Source organism: Eleginops maclovinus, chromosome 2, assembly GCF_036324505.1.
Source record: "Eleginops maclovinus isolate JMC-PN-2008 ecotype Puerto Natales chromosome 2, JC_Emac_rtc_rv5, whole genome shotgun sequence".
NCBI classification, from domain to species: Eukaryota; Metazoa; Chordata; class Actinopteri; order Perciformes; family Eleginopidae; genus Eleginops; species Eleginops maclovinus.
The window spans coordinates 14,914,225-14,929,920 of NC_086350.1; the positions used below are offsets into that span (position 1 = coordinate 14,914,225).

At 40.7% G+C, this 15,696-nt stretch overlaps 2 protein-coding genes across 2 annotated transcripts in view; both read left to right on the forward strand.

Moving 5' to 3' along the window:
• Positions 1 to 15,696, forward strand: part of si:dkey-234i14.6 (uncharacterized) — a 94,669-nt gene that overhangs the window by 42,495 nt on the left and 36,478 nt on the right. The gene's annotated exons all lie outside the window — the stretch shown is intronic.
• On the forward strand, positions 10,353 to 12,971 carry LOC134876179 (transcription factor Maf-like). Its single transcript, XM_063901086.1, has one exon. It carries the CDS (start codon positions 10,577 to 10,579, stop codon positions 11,555 to 11,557), a length of 981 nt encoding a protein of 326 aa, XP_063757156.1. The 5' UTR covers positions 10,353 to 10,576; the 3' UTR covers positions 11,558 to 12,971.

Below are 15,696 nucleotides of genomic sequence, written 5' to 3' on the forward strand. Positions count from 1 at the left end.
GAAATGTACTTCAAATGACTTGAATTAAAAAAAGAAAACAGGGTTGCCATAATGACACTATTAGGGTTATTATTTCAAACTGTAATTGTTAACTGTATTCAGAAGTGTTTTCCATGATTGTGTGGTTGAAGCAAAACTTTAAAAACCTTTTAAACTCTCAGGACGTATCTCCAAAATATTTGAAAACAGCCACATTGTTTAAAATCTGAATATCTAGGTCAATGTTTTCATATGATTCACAATATACAGCCACATCATCTCATGATAATTTGATTAATTCCATCCCTCAGAAATGATCATGGAAGCAGAAGAGGTGATCACAGGACCATGAATGCACTAATCTAATTAATATCCTCCTGTTCCTGCCACTGATTTTACGACTAGTTAAAAACCTTCTGCTGCTTTTATGGCTATTAGAGGCCAAGTGTGAGCTATCTTCTACTTCACTCTATTTCTCCCTCCACCAGCAGTTAGTTGTCCTAAAAATTAAGAGCCTCAGAGGAGCATAGGGTTCAAAAGTCTTAGAGGCCAACTACCTCTCATTGCACCAAACCTCCTGAAAACAATGTAGAATGAGACCTGTTTTGATAATAGTCTTGTATTGCTAGGTATTTTTCTTTCTACAATTAACCTTCCATCTCCCTTCCCCCAAAAACCCTTTCCTCTCCCTCTTCCGCTCTACAAACCCCTTCCTTTTCCCCCTCTCTTTCACTTGGCGGAGCTACAGTGGTTTCTCCAAGGCTCACCAGGCACAGTGCTTTAGCCCTGTGTAATCCTGCCAACCCTATTTCATTAGCCACGCGGACTAAAGAGCTTAACGACACAGCCCCATCGCAGTAGAGAGAGCGAGGGAGAGAAAAAAAAGACACAACACAAATTCCTCAGAATACATGGACACTCAGCCAGTATTTACGCTTTTTCCCTCTCTCTCCATGCGCCGTGCCATACCTCTCCCCCTGCCTCCCCATCTCCATCTTGCCAAGGAGCCCAGAATGGATTAGAGATGGCATCAATGGGATGAGACGTATTACCAATCGATTTGGAGGGAGCGTGGCATTGTTCTTCTGAGTGGAAAACTTTGGATCTGGCCAATGTGCCAATGCCAAATGCAGCTGATTGTGAGATGAAGTTGTGCAAAAGAAAGACTCTCACTCTCTGTCTCTATTGCTCTCTCCTGTCTCGTTTCAACCAAAACTACAGCTTGTGTTTAATCACTAAAGTCATTGAGGACCGTTTTGTGGTTAGTCTGTATTGTCTAGCAGAAGCATGTTGGGTTTAAGAGGCTGTAAAGTAGCTTTGTACTGATCTCGGGAGAAAGCAGGATAAACAAGCAGATTGGAGAGAAACCTGATCAGTGTTAAATGGTGATGGTTTAGGATTTCGTCTTTCACTGATGCCTTCTGCCTGACAGTGAAAAAACGCCATTGTATTGACAAGACAGTGTGACTAAAAAAGAAAGACAGGAGCTACATTTTTGGCCTGCTCATAATTTCCATTACTCTTCTGTAGCCTTAAAAAAAAAGCAGACAGATAATGTATTAACTGTATAACACATTACCATTACTATAATGATGATTCTACCCCCAAGCTAAAAGTTAATTTTGCTGAAATGGTGGTGACTGAATCCGAAACGGTTGGTAATTTACTTTATCTAATGGAAGAGTGGTGGGAGTGACACCGGCCTTGGGAAAGGAGCCCAAGGATGTAGGGGGGCTGCCCAGTGTCTGGGCAGGTTGTCAGCTAAGGGCACAAGGTGTGGGGGACAGGGCAGAGACTGCTGCCATATTTCTTCATGAGGGCGACAGTGACAGAAGCGAGACAAAACGAATGGCCTGTCAAAAGAAATGAGAACGAATAGTTCCTGTTCCATGGAAAGCGGTTTCTTCAAGCATCAAGGGGTGTTTCGTTTGGAGGCAGATACCAGGACCAAGTCTGCAGCTAGCATGACTGCTAACAACCCTGAGTCTCTGTAAAGGCCAACTGCATGTGTTGAGGATCACCCCTTATAAGGGAGGTAGAAGAAAAGCAAAAAGAGCAGAGCTTCTGTCCCGGTCTCTTTTTCCCACATCACTAGATACATTTTAGCAGCCAAATGTTAGTCTTCCTGCAACTTCAGGATGGTGTGGGTGTGTAAAGCCTGAGCTTGATTGACATCTCTGTGAACAAACTATACGTTTTGTTGCACGTTGTTGTTGGGGTGTGAGGAGTTACTTATCGATCTTATTGAGTAGTGATTTATTGTTTAGTGACTTTGTGTCACTTTCAGGCTGCTCTCCTTCCAACTTTGACCTCAGCAGAAGTTGGTTTATTTAGCTCAGACAGTCCAACACTTTCATGAGGACTTTTTATATCTAGTTTTGCTGAAAACCCAAACAATTGGCATGGCTTGCTACCTTTTTTTGAGTTGGTGGTGGTAAATTGGGTGAACCACCCCTATACAAGACTTGCAAGTAATTTTAAATATCAACGTTTGGTTTATTTTACATCAGCTACTTAGTTCAACAACCCCTTTGAATATGGACTTTCCGTACAAGGGCTCCATTTACTCTCCATCTCTTTCTCTCTTTCCGTTTACAGTAGCTTCTCCACACCCAGTTTCTTTTCTTTAGTTTCCCCCCTCCTTCTGTATCTCAGCTTCTTTTTCTGTCTCATCATTAGTGGCTGTCCCATGTTGGGGGGAGAGTAATCTGAACTACGTGTCCCAGGGGCCCATTCCTTTACTTCTTGCTGTAGGAATAAGTGGCCTATTGATTAGTTATCAGCCCGTAATTGGGCTGCGATCTCCCTCGCCCTCAGATATCCCCCAGATATATGACACTCTTGACAGCCTGAGAGGTGAATGAGGAGGCGGGGGGTTTCTCCTGCCTGCCAACACTTTACTCAACAAAATGTCTTCCTGACCATGCCAACTGCAGCCCACATCTCTCTCTCTCTCTGCAAAAGGATTTTCAACATCATGCCAGAGAAAGATTATTCAATCTTTTAAATTATAGAGCTAGCGAGAGGTCCTGCAGGATTTAATGCTCTGTGTTAACTATGAGCACCCAGTTTTGCTATTTTCTCATAGCAATAAACTCTGAAATTGTAATCACAGTTTGAAAATGAAAATGGTGCGGCTTACCGAGAAATAAACTTATATAAGCTCAGAGTAAGTACACCATTCGCATATGGATAATTGCCTGTGAGGGATTTCAATACAAATTGAGGCTCAGGAAGCGGATGAGCAACAGGAAGGGTGTCTCTGCTCCTGTGTAAGCATCCAAATCTACTGTGAGTGCGCAAAGAACCATGACTAACTCTTACTAAGTCTGTTTGTGCGTTTTTAGAAAAAAGCTTAAAGATACTTTCCTCTCTTCTTCATCTCACTTCCTCTTGCTGTCAAAACCTCCTTTTTCACCCAAAAATATGTCTCATAAGGACTCATTAATTTGGTAAGAATCAGAAATGTATATTTCAATCTTCAAATGCACCCACATTTTCCACTCAAAATTATAAGGTGCTAATTTGAGCGTTTGTGAGCTTGATCAAAGTGTTCAGAGGAGATGAAGAGGAGTCGTGTCCCGCTGGGTTTTCCAGACAGACAAACATGTCAAACCCTCCATTTAGCAGCCAGATTAACACTTATCCCGGCCCTCCCCCTGCTCCCTCGCTCCTCCCGTCCCTCCCTCAAAACCACATTTGATAAACATCTCATTTCAACACTCAATATTGCCATAATCAAAAGTCCACCCATTACATGAAGCCTGTTCATCATCCTGCTTCACTTATCCCTCGGGCCAGCAACGATCAACCTTTTCCCTCCATCCTCCACCCTCACCCTCCCCCAGAGAAGTGAATATCCCAGTGGAAGTGCATTTGTCTCCTGGCATTAATCTAGTCGAGATATAAAAGATTGTTGTATGAGGCCTTGGTGTCCTGTGGGCTGTATTGTCTTTGCATCTTCCCTTCTGACAGAGTGCAGAATAACGCAGAGAGATGTGACTTTAGTTTGCTTGCTCCCTCAAACACTCTTCTGCTTACTAAGAGCTATAGGCAAATGATTCTTCCATTTCCGAAGAACAGATGAGGGGATTATCACAGGGCGACTAAAATTAATATTTACATTCATCTGCAATAATCTTAAATCACACTGCATGCATAGGTGTTTACATTCTCATCTTTCTTTTGGCTGAATCTCTTAGTGTCCCCGAAGGGATTAAACTAAACATTTGTGAGGAGACTTCAGAGGAGGTCTGGGCTGCCGGATACAACGTGAGTCATGTGTTTTATCTGTAATGTGGCACCACCTCACTATTGTCCTGTAAGGCTGCCTCCTGATTTCTACAGAGCACAGCAGCCTCCTTAGCTGCGTGGAAAAACACACAAAGTCTCACACAAATAGTTTAATTTAATATTTTATTGAAAGTTACGTTTTTTTGTTTTTGTTTTTGTTTTCTAAAATTAATTGTCTATCCTTATCTTAATATTTTAACTGGTTGGAAAAAAATCCTTAAAATGCAACTTCCCCAAATTTCTAAATTTTTATTCTCGATTAACCTTCTATTAAATTAAGCATTTAGTCTGTACAATGTGAAAAACTGCTTATGTGGTCTTCATGTTGCTTGTTTTGTCTGAAAAACAATAACCACAGCTATTAAATGTATAATAATGTAAAACAGAACAAATTGAAAAATCCTCACATTTGAGCAGATGCAATTAGTTACACTTTGGCTTGAAAAAAGACGTACACGTTTAACAAGTAAAAAAATAATAAAATGTTAATGAATTGCTATTGTCACTAATTATTTAGGCTAAATTCAACCCTCCTCTTAAACTGTGCAGTTGTTTTTTTATAATTACTTTTTGTAAGATATCATAAGAGAATTTAATAAATCAGAGAACTCCTGAGTCACAGGATTACAGAAGCTGTGAATACATCTATGGATTGAAAGAGAGTTTATTAAGAGATGCCTGCGTATTTTTACGTTCATATGTCATTATATGTTATGTTATGGTTAAGGGTGATGATAATGTGGAGTAGGTGAGCAGCATCAAGAGAAAGAAGACTCCTTGCACCCCCACTGTATGACGGCACAGTTTGACTCTGACTAATGGGGAATCTCTTTATGCATATGAGTCACATTAATAACCGCACAGAGTGGACACTGTGGACATTAATAACAGTGTACAGTTGCAGAGAGCATACAGCACAGTACATATACCGGCCACATCAATAACATCTCATAACCTCCAACTGTACATGAATCATCTTGCCATGTGTACACAGGAAGTCACGCATGCAAACGCTGTGTTCATGTATACACTTCAAAAATATAATTATTAACTCTAACAAATATACTAAATGTATTCAGAAACCATTGAGGGAAAGCAAACAGCTTGTGTGCCATGCATTGTTTTTGTTATTTTGTTGACTTGTTCTACCTACTCCTCCACATGCTGGGTGATGCACGGTGGGGATAGCTAATGAAGCCAATAATGTAGCAGTGTGTGTCTAATGAGAGAAGAGCAGCTCCGATTCCACACTATTCACACTTAATTTCTGTGGGTTTGTGTGTGAACATGATTACATTTATGAACCTGGACTGTATAATCCACAATAAGATGTTTCCTCACTTGGTTCTGTCCAATTTGATATATTTGTGTACTCATAATGCCATTGAAAATCATCAACTTCCAGACTGTTCTGACATGTGAATGCTCAGCATCTCTCCAACATGTTTCCCAGTCACACTAGAGATATCATATTCGAACTACACATACAGTTTGCTGGTTTTTAAAGTATAATAGCAGTGCATCCTGTGTTACACAGAGACAGAGAGCAGATGAGACTGCTCAGACGATGCCTGTGATGTCCTCCTGCTGTGAGAGACAATAACCAGATGTGAAGAGGAGAGTTTGACACATGCAAGTCTGCTCATTGTGGCCAATTACCAGGTTGATGCATCCTTCTGGCAGGCACAGAGCCAGAGAGAGAGTCACTGCCTGCGTTTCTAATCAAGAGCATCCAGTCATTTGAATCAGAACTTGCACTGCTTCGTTGTTTTACTCTGCGCAATGTTTCCATTTTGAGACATTAAGGGTTTGATTGACTGAAGTGACTCAGCCATTTCTGCCATTCTTGAATGAAAGCAGACCTTGATCTGACAAGAGAAACAAAAGAGAAATCTTGGCCTTTCATGAAAACATACAACTGGTAAGCCCATATGTATGCGCACAGGTACACTGCAAGTTAATCACTTGTTGAGGGCCTGTTTATCCTCCATTAACCATGCAGACATTTTTCAAGTCCACACATAAACAGACAGTTCACCCTTACCCACCTTCTGAGCAAGTAAATGAATTGAAAAAAGGTTGTAAAAGTCTGATTAATGTGGGATTGGAGAAATGGACAGTGAGAGAGTGGGAGAGAGAGTGGGAGAGAGCCTGTTCTCTCAAACGTAGCACTTTGCAAATATGGCACTTTGTATCCATGATGTGGAAGCTTATTATCTTAATATGCATTATTTTATTCCCCCTATAAAACACTGGCAGAGGAAAGCATGGTGCTGTTCTTCATGCTCCTCCTTGTAATAGCTTCTCACAGCTCCTCATTCTATTACAAAAGATACAACAGTTAGTTAAGACCCCACGAAACATTTCATTTTCTGTCCTGCTAATTAAATGTGTCTCCAATGAGCCCGCTGAGCCCATTCGTCTGGTTGTCCCCCATTTGTGGTGCCACCAGAGTTTAATATATGGCATTAAACAGGGATTGAGAATGAAAATGAAGCCTACCTCCCAGTGGGAATGTAATTAATGATTATAAGGCATAATCTTGGTCATGCAGAAATCCTTTAGTTTAGTTTTTGTCATTTTATTTAAGTTACAGTCTGTTAAGTATGGTAATGTATTTGGCTATTTTTGGCACTCTTAAGATTTTGAATAGTCTGAGTGGGGTTATAAAACGCATATCTTGCAGATGCATAAAGTGAGCTGTAATGAGGTTTTTTTTTCTTCTCAAGACTCGATCCTCCATTTCCTTTCTTTATCAAAACATTGTGATATTATTTCACACAGCGTTAAGATCTTATCGTGGTGTGTAAGCTGCCATATTTGTCCTAACATTTCTGCTAGTTAATCATTTTACAGACCTCACAAGGAGCTACTGCTTCTTCACCTGTAAGCAAAACACTTCCACTACAAAGGTGGGTAACAAAGCAAACAACAAGTTGTGCACATCCTCTGTAAAGTGCACAGCTTCAGGGAACCCCAGAGGCAAACAAAAGGTTAGCATGCTGAAAATAAAAGTGAGTCTTTTGCAATGTGGCACATAAGTCATACTGTAATGAGGATGTTTCTAATAGATGTAACAATTAGTAAAGTCACTGTACCAGTAAATCACAAGGAACTCTGGGAGCACTGGTTATCCTTTACCCAGGATGCATCAGTGTTCTCCTGGGGTGAACTCTGAAAGGTCAGGCAGTGTCTCATTAACACATACTGGGCTCCACATGCAGGGGCCGGGCTATTAACACAAAGCTGGTTTTGTACATGTAAGGCCGGGGCTTTAGCAGCGTTACAAAAGAGTCACCCGGCCTTCGAGGAATTTATGTTTTCATTCACAAATCCCTGCAGAGCTCTTGTTTCACAAACATAACATAACGGTTTAGGCATACCAGTTTTTACAGAAAGTAACATAGCCCTCGATTTTGAGTAAAAAAAGTGTATTTTTAAAACCCAAATTGTGTTTTTGGGGGAAAAAGGATGAGAACTAGTCTGGTTGTTTTTCTGGCCTCTATTTTGATCATATTTAAATATGTTATTATGATATAACATTGAAGTTCAAATGCTTTTAACTTTCCTCTATACTAATGTTGTATAAGTGGTCCTCCTCATGCTCTATAAGCCTGTTTTATGATATATGCCTAAGTGCAACCCCTGTATAAGGTAGGAAATAATCCTCCTGAAAAAATAAAGACAGTAGTAAACTTCAAGGTAGCAAGCTGCCTATGGGAAACTCCAGAGGGAGACTGAATGGGGTGCATACAGGACTATTAGACCTGAGTAACACAGCTGATGCATTGGCTCTGAACTCTGCTTGTTAACCCTTGAGACTCCCGGCCCGATAAATCCTGTTTTAAGAGATCTGGCAAACCTAGAGCTCACACAGCAGCTAGTGTCTACTGCTGCTTTAAATATGGACCTGGGTAGAGTGGACACATGCACAACTTTGACTTCTCTCTATGTATCTTGTTCACTTGTGTTGCAAGCAATTGTACACATACAAAAAGAGCATTGTAATTTTGAGCATTTCTCGGTTAACAAGATTTATTTTATACATGTTACGACATACAACAGGATCATTTTCTCTTAATTTTCTTTTTTTTCATATCTCTCAGTCATGACATGTTTTTCTGTCACATCTTAAGTGTTAAGACATTACCACATTTTATATGAAATGTATCACTTTTAATCTGATGTCATTTTCCTGCTGTGCCAGTCTGCATTTACACTACAACAGCAACAACATATAGTCACATCAGATGGGACACTTTTTAATATTTATTCAAAAGCATCAGAGGGGCCTCTGTTGTGTCTTCTAATGAATAAAACACGATGTTTATCCTTCCTGTTTAACGTTAAGTCCCCATGAACAGTCACAGGGACCAAGAGAATATTTACTTGCGTCGGGGCACCAGGGAGTTGGATTATCTGCTGGCGGCTTTGTAGTTTTCTGAAGCTTCCCCGTGTGACATGTTCCAGAGAGAGTTCTCTTATTTACTCTCCGGTCCTCTGTGTATAGCCCTCCTTATTGTTTGTTCTCATGTGCCACCACTCCTGAGGAATGTGCTCCAGGAAAGAGAGACTCATAGAGGAAGAGAGGAGAACACTGATGCTGTGATCATTACATGGGATTGAGACTGCAGACTCCAGAAGGATTCAGATGGAAGGCTTGTTACTACAGAGTATTTCATTAGAAAGGGGATTTTATCTGATAAGGACGTGCCTTTGATGTGAACTACCATAAGACACCTGTAAAAAAACATGTTCTCTTTTTAAAATACCTTTCAATTAGTTTAAATATGTTTTAAATACATATTTTTTGTTACATTTATAGGCTTGATTTGTCATTTTGATGTTATTCTGTTGTTTGTTTTGAATCCTCAAATGTAGGCTTTGTCCTAAGGAGTCATGGAAGTAAATGTTTGTCCTGTCCAATATCCTTCATATATCTTCACATCCAACAGTAAGACAAACAGAGCTCTGTCTTGCTTACAAGAGGAAAGTAATTCACAACAAATAAACATTCAAAGCAGCAGAGAATTTGTAGACAGCAATTTTAGCAGACAGACCATTTTTAAAGCCACATGAAGTTTTATTTTATACCGAAAGGTGGCGACATTGGGTTTCAAAACAATGTCAAAGAATCGGACCCTGCCATGCTCTTTTTAAACACTTTCAACTCCCCACACAGCGATCCCCTTTGTCTTTGGGCTGCTAAATCCTGTTCTGCAATTTTATTTTGAACATAGACCGATAATCTAACTCTCAGTAAGAAACATTGAAAGAAATGTTGATAGATTTAAATATAAGATGTTCGGTTGGAGTGACTAAAACGGTTGTGTTTTCTTAAACGAGTTTTAAAATCAATTTGACTCTCTAATTATAAACGTCCTATAATGCAATACACCTGTAAAAAGGCTTGTTGTATCAACACTTAATGAGATCTGGATTGAGAAATCCAAAATAATCTTAAAACAATTGTAAAACAACAATATAGTTTATAAATACGAGTTATTGTAATTATAATGAATGTGATTACTTTTGTTTGTTACCTTCAATGTATGTTGAAATTATAACGATGTATTTATTTAAAAAACATACACATGCATGTTTACCATTTTACATCCTCTGTCAATAATCGGAATCTGTTTTGTTTTACTTGTTTCCTTTTTCTCCATGCAAAGTGAATAATAATGAATAGCCTATTAAATCCCATGTGTCAATCTGCTGATGGGCTTGGACAGTTCAGAAAACTTTGCTTTCTATACTATTATGCTAATTACGTCCCCAGATGGGTTCCTCATTGGCTGGGTCTCAGTCAATTTCATATTTCAGTTCTGACGTCAGCTCGCCTATAAAACTAAGCAATGCTTTTTAACTCGTCGGCTGAGTGATGCCTTAGAAAAAAAAATCTATCAATCCTAGGGTGGAGTTTTTTTTTTCTCCACAAAGCAACTATTTGCCCGGGACACGTGCGTGAACCTCCTCAATTTGGCGCACTAATCCTAAAAGGAGCCATGAAGTGTTAAATGGTAGAAACAGAGACAGCGGCGCTCAGACACCCGCACGCTGGGAGAGAGGGAGGAAACAGCGCTGCTCCAATGCGTCTGTGCAACACAGACTGAAGAAAAAAAAAAACTTATCGACACACAAACTGAAAACCTGCGCTGCGCAATTAGTGCGTGAAAATCCACTTTTTCTCCGGTTTTGAAGAAAAATAAATAAAGAAATCAAGCTGGCTCAGTGCGTGTCTCAGCAGCCCACTTTGACAGGTGCTCCTCACCCCCTTTGGAGGACTGTCAACAGCAAGAGGATGGCATCAGAGCTGGCAATGAGCAACTCCGACCTGCCCACCAGTCCCCTGGCCATGGAATATGTTAATGACTTCGATCTGATGAAGTTTGAAGTGAAAAAGGAGCCGGTGGAGCCCGATCGCAGCATCAGCCAGTGCAGCCGCCTGGTCGCCGGGGGATCCCTGTCTTCCACCCCGATGAGCACGCCTTGCAGCTCGGTTCCCCCCTCGCCAAGCTTCTCGGCGCCCAGTCCGGGATCAGGGAGCGAACAGAAGGCACACTTGGAGGATTTCTACTGGATGACCGGGTACCAACAGCAGTTGAACCCCGAGGCTCTGGGTTTTAGCCCGGAGGACGCCGTAGAGGCGCTCATCAGCAGCAGTCACCAGCTCCAGACCTTCGATGGCTATGCCAGGGGGCAGCAGTTCGGTGGCGCAGCCGGGGCAGGGGGCGCCATGGCCGGGGAAGAGATGGGATCAGCGGCCGCCGTGGTATCGGCAGTTATCGCTGCAGCCGCAGCTCAGAATGGGAATCCCCTCCACCACCACCATCATCACCACCACCACCACCCAGGGGCACATCATTCCTCCTCTGGGTCTCAATCCAGCGGCGGCTTGGGGGGAAACCACCAGCACCTGCGCTTGGATGACCGGTTCTCGGACGAGCAGCTGGTGACCATGTCGGTGCGGGAATTGAACCGGCAGCTCCGGGGGGTCAGCAAGGAAGAGGTGATCCGTCTGAAACAGAAGAGGAGGACGCTAAAGAACAGGGGCTATGCCCAGTCCTGCCGGTACAAGCGGGTCCAGCAGCGGCACGTCTTGGAGGGAGAGAAGACGCAACTCATTCAGCAGGTGGACCACCTCAAGCAGGAGATCTCCCGGCTGGCCAGGGAGAGGGACGCCTACAAAGAGAAATACGAGAAGCTGATCAGCACCGGCTTCAGAGAAAACGGAGGGTCCAGCAGCGACAACAACCCCTCATCCCCGGAGTTTTTCATGTGAGTCTCGGCGCTCAAAAGTTTTAATAACCGTCCCGGCACAAAAAATATAAAATACAAACTTTTAATTTGTACGCACCCAAAAATAAGGTGTGCATGCTTGTGAAGTAACGTTTGTTAAAGCTGCGTTAAAAAAGAGTTTTACACATTCCTGTTTCAAAAGATTTTTTTTTCAGTTTGACGATTTTATTTTTTGATTGATCTTGTATTACTGTTGGAGGATACATAAAATATATCTGTGTAAATGACTGAATAACAATTCAGTTTCCAAAAATATTTTAAAGAAGTTCGGTACAATTCGCGATGTTCTTTTTTGGACACACTGCACGAAAAGACACTTTGCCCAGCATAGGTCCACCTAGTCCACCCTGTTCCCTTTACCCAAAATAAGTTGTATGAAATTCAACATTCTTCAAACACAACAGCATTATTTTTACTTGGATTTATAATGGATTTTTCTTTAAAGTCAATTTATTTTTTGATCTCATTTTCATATCATCCATCACATTTGTCTTGTGAAAAAACCATCCAAACTCGGTAGAAGTTTGGAGAATTTATGTAAGACTGTAACAGTTTTGTGAAGCCATGCATGCTGGTCATGTACGGATTTTGCTTTGACTTTCTTTCCTTTTTACTTGTTTTGTGAATTTTTGTTTGATGATTGTATGAAGGCATGACTGCATTGTTAAGCCTCATCACATGTTGCCATTTACTTGTTAAAAAGTGTAAGAGGTGCATTCAGCCGTCGCTTTGGTTTTATACACGTTCCCGCGAATCTGGACCCTTCACCTTTTTATAGGCTGATTTTGGAGCCCTCTGAAGAAGAAAAAAGACACTGGGGAAAAAAGCAACTTTGTTCTTAATAGTGATTTATATTCAGTAACAAAACTGTCAAGGTGAGGAACTCTGAGGTCTGTAGCAGAAACAAATAAATATCACTTCTTGACAAATGCAAAGAATACATAGGTTATTGCGATCAACAAGTGGAGCTGAAAATAAAACAAGATATTTGCTTTGAACAGAGCCAAAACAGATTATGATGCATGTTGTAAAACAAATGAGAAATAGGCCACTTTGTTTCGCAAAATTATTGTTGCAACAAATGATCTGTTCTTCCTGCAATTCGTTGTTAATGTGCTTTCCTTTCATTTAAGGGGCTTAATTAAGTTTACACAGAACCCTATGGGTGTTGTTCGGTAAATAACCTGTGAACTGTTTGGAAATTGAAGTTATATATTCTCGCGATGCTGTAGAAGAATTCAGCGAAGCATTAAGCCATACATCTTTTGTAATGTTTTTTAAACAGGAAAATGTACTGTCTAGACAGTATAGTTAACTGGCAGATATCGTGTTCACTTTAAAAAATGAAATTTAATAAATATACCATTCATCAATAAATCTTCATGAATGAGAACAAATATATTCTCTTGAAAATGTTTGTTATTATTGTTCTCTTTAGTTGTGCATGTTGTTTGTCACTGTGTCTCTGAGGCGACACCTCACATTGGTAGTCCTGTATTCTCTTCTCGATCTGAACTGAAATATAAACAGAAGAATATGTCAATTGCAAATATCAGTGAGAACCTGTAAACCTCTGTTCAAATCTGGTTATTCTCAGTGCGATGCAGATGTTGCGAACAGGATTAGTAAATATAACAGCTCAAAGATCAACTCCAGCTCTAATGTGTGTAAATAAGGTGTTTTATACGTCGACTCGATATGAGTTCATTATTTATTTTTTCCTGAAAAACACATGGCGAAATATACTTTATCTCCAAAAATATAAGGGACGATCTTCACTTCTTGCGTAGTTCAATGCAGAAAAACTCTTCAATTAATCCAAAAATAAACGTGAAGCAAATCAGACCAAAACGCTCCGACATTAATGATATAATTTCACTTTTGCCTCAGGGCCTAATAATCGCTGCAGCTGTCCTAGAACAAGCGGAGTTAATGATTGATTTTAGAGTAAACTTGCACTTTTTGTTCGGTATCTGTCCACTTGTTGAATATTGTCCGTGGAGTGTTTCATTTAAAAAATCGATCGTAGACAAACATCTAGACGACAAAATGATTTAATATACGATTTTATACAATTAACTCTAATTTTGAAAATATGGATTTTGACATCCTCCAAATACGTCCAAATATTATTAACTTTCTGCAGTCAAACACTTTATAATCAATCCGTAAAAGGAATAATAATTCCATTGAGACTAAACGCTTCTTACATTATTTTTTTATCCTGACAAAATGTTTCGCCATAGTTATGACATGTGACACCACTTCGCTTCAATGTAAAGATCGTTCATTTGTCCGACCTAAATATGCTGATCAGAGGAAGAAGAGAAAATCCACACCAGGCACCCGGAGTTTTTTCTCTGTAGCGAGTGACAGGCGGATCAGCAGCCCCTGCTCCTGGCCTGCGGAGTGCTGCTCCTGATAGCAGCCCGCTGAACTCAGTGCATCCTGAACAGCAGCATGGCCTAGACAAACGCTGCATATATAGGGTCTAGGTTAGGCTGCCATACAAGGTCACTGCCACTTGTGTGTGTGTGTGTGTGTGTGTGTGTGTGTGTGTGTGTGTGTGTGTGTGTGTGTGTGTGTGTGTGTGTGTGTGTGTGTGTGTGTGTGTGTGTGTGTGTGTGTGTGTGTGTGTGGGTGGGTGGGTGGGTGGGTGTGGGTGCGTGCGTGTGTATATATGTTTCTGTGTGTATCTGTGTGTCTGTATGCTCGTCTGTCTGTGCATACGTTTTGTTTTTCTGTTTTGAATGTAAGTACAATTTCAAACTTTACCACATTCAAAGCAAGCCTGAACAGAGCTTAAAACTTTACAGACTGTGTATTTGCTCTGTCTCACCTGTACAACAGTGTGTCCCACACAAACACTCACACACACCTGGCTCGCATTGGCTCCAATGAAAGCCCAGAGTGAGGGACAAGGCAGAGCATGATCCTCTCCTGCCTGGAGGAATGATTTTCTCTGTGATTAAAAGTGAGTGAGAGACAGAGATAGAGCAAGCGAGACAGAGAGAGTATTACAGAGAGCTAGGGAGAGAGGGAGATGCTGGCTGCCTTCCTGCTCCTTTCAGATGATAAACGATCAGAGATGCGTCCTAGCTGAGAGGAGAGGGCCTTTTAGTGAGCATGTGTCCACTAATTTATGGCCTTCCTATCTGATTAGGTCAATATAGTGTGCTATTTAATTACATTTGTGTTATAACCTGGAACTAGAGATGCTATACTTCTTTCATGGCACCCCTTTCTTCTGTGAGGCAGATAGGCCTAGTTGAGTTTTCTGTGGAGACTCAGGATTTAGCTCTAAACGGTCTTAAATGTAATGTGACAGACAGGCGCTGTGATTTGTGTTGAGGGTCATAGGTTTCCGGTGCTCCACTTTTCAATATGTAAAAATGAAAAGTAGAAAAGTGCTGATCATTGTAGGCGTGGAAATTGTGTGGGATGTTTTCATCTTGTTTGTGCGTTTTGACTTAGACACACCAAGTGGCAGGAAGATTCAGTAGCACTTCCTGTGTTAAAGGAGCACAGAAGTCACAGGAAATAATATTTCTGCACTTCCTACTCATTTCTCAGCGCTTAACCAAATTCATTGCTTCTTTCTCCGCCTTTTGCTTCCTCTCTTTCATTTGCACATCATGTAAAAGTGTGTACATGTAGAATACAGACACACCACATTATTAATCTTATCAGTATGAACTGTAATTCTATTCTCCGGCCCTCTCTATTGACTTCTACACTGTGATCATTTGCAGTCTGTCCAATGATTAGGTTATTAAAGATAATGTAGTTGTCTGCTGTCACAATATTGGACTCTCTCTTTCAGGTCAACTATGGGAAATCACTTTGAAATTTATCAGTATTGACATTTGAATCATCATCATGTACTTCGCTTTAATGCCTCAGAATTAATAGGACAAAGGATGTGCGCACTTTTTAGTGTCTATTTGTGTGAGTGCTCAATAACCAGCCAACATTGTCTTTTATTTGACCTTGTGGAGGAAGGGTGTATATGTGCTGCAACTGAGTGCATTAAATCTATAAGCATGAGTAATTCGCTTCATCAGGACATTGTGAGGCATGTAGCATGTTTACCAAAATTATTGTAAGGGAAATAAATAATGT